A 5,000-nucleotide genomic window follows, 5' to 3' on the forward strand; every position below is an offset into this window, starting at 1 on the left:
TATCTTTAAATATTACCCGTGATTGATAAAAATTAATACGTCATTGCTTTAAAATTTGAGTGTGATGTTGAGAATCAGTAGAGAATATATTCAAAGTAACAATAGACCTTTTCACATCTGATGTCATTCATATTTTTACATAGACACGTACATATATATTATAGGGAAGGAATATTAGGGAATGATGTATACATAAATTGAAAAGAGTAATAGCAACATTAGTTGTATACACAAAGATAAATGATAAAGAGAGAGAGAGAGAGAGAGAGAGAGAGGAGGAAAAGAAAAAGGAGGGAGAAGGAGAGTATATTTTTGTAATAATATATGAATTAAGAATTTATGTATCTTAAAAAAAATTATATCAATTTTTCCAAAAACTATACAGAAAAATTGATAAACAAACGTGTGTTTTTGTAATTAGCCGTGAGTGTTCATTATTCCGATAAATGAGGAGCTATCCAATTTGATATCTATCGAATGATTTTGTTTGAATAATTCTAATAAATGGACGTTTTACTTGTACTAATATAATATTGACATGACACCTTCACGTTAATTCTCAATCGCTGGCTTTGTTTTAACATGTCTGCTTTTGAAACACACTCGCGTACTTGCATTATTTTCAAATATATCTCTTTCTTTAAGGAAATAAAGACAAACGCATAATAACAGACATCTAGCTGTAATTCTCAAAAGGATATCTCACTATACTTTAATCCACCTGTATAATTATCAATTGATCCTGATAAATAAGTAAATAATCAAAATTATCAACAAATTAAGAGAGCGAGAAGCGAGGTTGAATACTTGATCAAATAACCTGTGTCTCAGAAAGTTGCAATTATAGATAACGTAAGAGACAAATTATTTGTGTCCCAACTATAAAATAGTGTCTAATTTATTCGCGAGTATTCAACTTTGACGTGTCAGGCTTGCGGTATACTACGGCTTATTATACATATATATCGATAACGAAACATAGTGTTGTGTATAAAATTTGTTCTGATAAGCGTCAAAATAATGCTATGGTATGAGTCAACTTATCAACATTAACATTTTAATACCACTCGTTCGAATACATTTCTGAAATAATTGTCAAAACCCAATTCTCTTTTCCCATAAGCTTCGTTTTTTTGAATGGAGCTTCATTTTTTTAATTTTAATGGAAGGAAACAAGAGTTGCGGTATTCACTGCCATTATACCAATGATCTACAATTTTATATTATTTATACTACAGGTAATCAGTACTGGCAGTGAATATCGGGACGCTGTTGAGATCAAAACCAATCTATGAGGTTGGGCTTGTGATTGATGTTTTGAAAAACGTACACAATGGAATAGTGCAACATGTGTGTGTTGAACAAGTGGTAACGTATCGTTCGCACACTCGTCGGGTATTCTTATTATCTATGTTCTTTCGATTATTCGATACGAGAGAGAAAAGGAAAAATAAAGGAAAACATGAAGGAGTCCAAGCGTCTTTCAGCATCGTCTGATTAAAAGAAGGTAGTTAATGTAGCATACAACCAAGTATTTTGTTTATACATTATAAATAATGACAAATTTGGCCTGGCACATCAAACCAAGTTTCCTGGAATCTACATTGTCGATGAAAGAGACTTTGGAAGAAATTATGTTTGTTAACGATAATCACATTCGTCGCTTACTCATTCATTCTCTACGTTGTGTTACCTTCGATGCAATATCATAAAATATTTATAAGTAGTTAAGCGCTTATTATCCGACAAATCCATCTTGTCTCTAACTAGCAGCCTTTGATGACTAGTTGTCACAAATTGTTTCGCATCCTATTTTATGCTAGCCGATTACTTAATATACTTCAATTTATTATCATCTATGTCCCATTTCGCTGATCTGCGATGATTCTCTGTTTGAATAATTTGCCCCACATTATCGACGCGTTCATCTTGTCTCTTTCCAAAAAGTTTCCTGCTTATTGATATCGTTACAGAAGAAAGAAGCAATATAATTCCTCGACGTTAGATTATTGGCCATATGTTAGTTAGAAATGTCGCGAATCATTCGTGCCAACACATTTCTGCGATACATTCCGAATAACAAATTTCGTTCCTGTCCAACTTCACTTTGATACTTACTTGTCACTATGTGATGCACTGATATATAATTCTGCAAATATCTGTATTAATTCTCGGTCGCTCGCCAACTATAGAATAATTATAAAAGTAGCTTCTCGCAGAGAAATGTCGAAACGCGTCGATATATGCAGAATCGTCGACAAGAGCACGGCATATTAAAAATTTCAGCATAAAAAGATCGAAACCAATCTATGAGATTGATGCGTTCGTGCGATCGATGTTTCGAAAAACCATGGAATAGTGCAAGTTGTTGTATTGAATCGAGAAGAATGGGATGATCTTCCGAAAGGGGTTTGATTGGATAAAGTGGGAGAAAGGAGTAGTCCGCGCTCTCAGGAGCAACTGCGTTGACGCGTTATTCCTAGTTTTATATAACGGAAGCTTAGTATACAAACATTTCTATCCATCTTCAAGTTATTTCTGTCGCGATTACATGATGTAAATACTATTTATACAAAATATTATGATTTCGTACTTATCGGGAAAAAAAAAGAACGTATTCGTGTATCGCGAAAATTTTACTACGAAAATAACGAATCTTTTATTATAATACAAACACTGGAAGAATATTATACCACTGCTACAATTGCGATTTCGATCCTCGGAAACAGTATTTCTGTTTCCGATTAATAGTCTAAACGAGGGAAGTCGACTTGGGTCCTCGTCGTGCAAATAATTAACTCTCGGCACTATGTACACCTATTTTGTTATCTTATTATAATTCCTAATTTAAATCAAACGTATACTATATACGTTTAATATAAAACGTGTCTCGCCTGATAAAATGCAAAACTAGGCATCTACACTAAGCGAAAAATTGTTTGTAATACAGATATATCAAAACGATATTTATTATCAGATTCTTTTTACCCAATGCGTTTATAATGCACCTTGTGCACAAGTAGTTCTTAATCTTGCTAACATGCCGTGCATATTTAGAAACTGAATACGAGTGCGGTACCCAGGAAAATATCGAGGACACACGAGTTTCGATTAAACGAAACAAAACACCTCTTTTGAATGCGGAAGACACGCCATGTTGATATAATTTAACAGAACTTTCATCACAGAAATAACCGAAAATACTGATGATTAAACAACTTTTGTCGCCCTTTTGATGATGACAAAATAATTTTCTTCCTTCCGTTCGATTGAAATAATGTTTTCAATGACATTTCAATCTATGCCCGTGCTTTTAGTGTATACAGACGCGCGCAAGGAAGATGCGAGAAGAATTGGCGGGGGGGAAGAAAGAGGAACAAAGTTAGCGAATTTGTGCAATACAAATGCCACTTACGTAATTGACAACAAACGCGCCATCATATATTAATTATATTGACGAAACTTGGTATATATGTGAAAGAAGACCCCTCCAAGGGGTATCCTAAAGACATCCAGAGGACATCCTAAGAACACCCCTCGGATAAAGTGTGGAAGATTATTAATTTTTGCTGAAATTATGACGTTTCGTCTCTCTCTCTCTCTCTCTCTCCCCCTATACATACATATATGTGTGTACGTTACATTATATTATATTTTGAACATTGTCCCGTTTTACTACGGCATCATGTGTAGAAAATTTTCTGTTATCGAGCACGATAAGGCATGCACGGCGACGTTATCTATTCCAAGCGTCGCTGACTCTATCGCGATAAATTACGCTCTAGAAGGACTATATAATTGGTTAGGTTCTTGTAATGTATGAAACTTTTTCCCCTCGTACATACTATAGAACGATACATTTCAATAAATACGAATAAAACAGACTTTTTCTTTCCTCGATATTCCTTGGAAAGCATTCTTATTCTCGCTTCGTAATAAACTAAGATCGAACTCTCAGATATTCTATTCTCCGCAAGTTTAAATCACGTAATTGTATACGAGGCATAACTTCCCGACGATTATTCGCTTCAGGTATAACGTTAAGTGCCGAACTCGACAAATACGGCGCGAGTCTCTCGTTATTTTCTGTTCTCAGACTCCACTGTCACGGAGGAGACTTAGGTCCGCCAGACTTATCTGGCATTACTTGTTGCTGTTGTTGCGAAGACGTTTGTTGCGGTTGTTGTTGCGGCTGTTGTTGCTGATGTTGCTGATGTTGTTGATGATGATGTGACGTGGGATCTGTGTTTACTCCGAGTTCGTTGCCTATCAGGTTACCATTGCTATTTTTATCCACCCCGCTCGTATGCACAGGATGATAGTACCGTTCTGTAAAGATACGTTTATTTTACAAGGATAACAATCCCGCTACGCAACAATGTTATATGCGAGAAATTTTTAGCCCTTTCACCTTCCTCCATGGTAGCCGATGGCTCGCCGCTGGTAGTTCCTGCGATAATAGGCGCGATCATGTTGTAGTCGTCCTCCAGATTAATAAACGGCGTTGTATTCCAGCGCGGCGGAACATTGGAGACTGGCCTCTGAGTGGCAACGGGTCTTGTTACCGAGACAGGGGATGAGAATAGGGACAAGTTTGTCGGCGAAATTACCCCAGACATCGAACTGATGGTCGGATACGTGAAGATTTGCTGTCGGAAGACCGAAGATATTAGTTGAGTCAAGTAAGAGATCGATCGATCGATCGACCGGTGATCTAACCTGTCCGGGCTGCGAGTGAAAGTGAGCGAATGTGTATTCTCTGCTGGTGTGTGGCGTAACGAGAATTCTGGCGGGACTCTTCCGTCCGGTAGGTTCAACAGAATTCTGGCAAGCGGAACCAACCAAACCAGCGGTCATTTGTTCCTGATTAGTAGTACCTAATTCAGCTGGATCGGTGGGCGATCCGGTGGAGGACGTTGGTGGTGAGCTGGCGGTTGTTGCCGTCAGCTCACCCGTCGATCTTATTATCGCCACCGGCCTAGCCATAGGAGCGGGCGGCG

At 37.3% G+C, this 5,000-nt stretch overlaps 1 protein-coding gene across 11 annotated transcripts in view; it reads right to left on the minus strand.

Moving 5' to 3' along the window:
- Positions 1-1,471: 1,471 nt before the first annotated feature.
- LOC106750636 (nuclear factor 1 A-type) overlaps positions 1,472-5,000 on the minus strand; it is a 23,617-nt gene continuing 20,088 nt past the window's right edge. For 7 of the 11 annotated variants that reach the window (XM_014631109.1, XM_014631111.1, XM_014631107.1 and 4 more), the window contains exons 11-13: positions 4,720-5,000; positions 4,412-4,649; positions 4,106-4,329 (exon numbers count right to left, since the gene is read on the minus strand). The exon at positions 4,720-5,000 is cut by the window's right edge and continues 73 nt beyond it. In XM_014631109.1, coding sequence (XP_014486595.1) covers positions 4,106-4,329; positions 4,412-4,649; positions 4,720-5,000 — 743 coding nt within the window. Of the gene's footprint in view, positions 4,330-4,411; positions 4,650-4,719 lie in introns of all 11 variants that reach the window. The other 4 variants (XM_014631104.1, XM_014631112.1, XM_014631103.1 and 1 more) reach the window with 1 other exon arrangement.

The sequence above is a fragment of the Dinoponera quadriceps genome, unplaced genomic scaffold (assembly GCF_001313825.1).
Source record: "Dinoponera quadriceps isolate SergipeBrazil2010 unplaced genomic scaffold, ASM131382v1 scaffold5685, whole genome shotgun sequence".
In the NCBI taxonomy this organism is placed as follows: domain Eukaryota; kingdom Metazoa; phylum Arthropoda; class Insecta; order Hymenoptera; family Formicidae; genus Dinoponera; species Dinoponera quadriceps.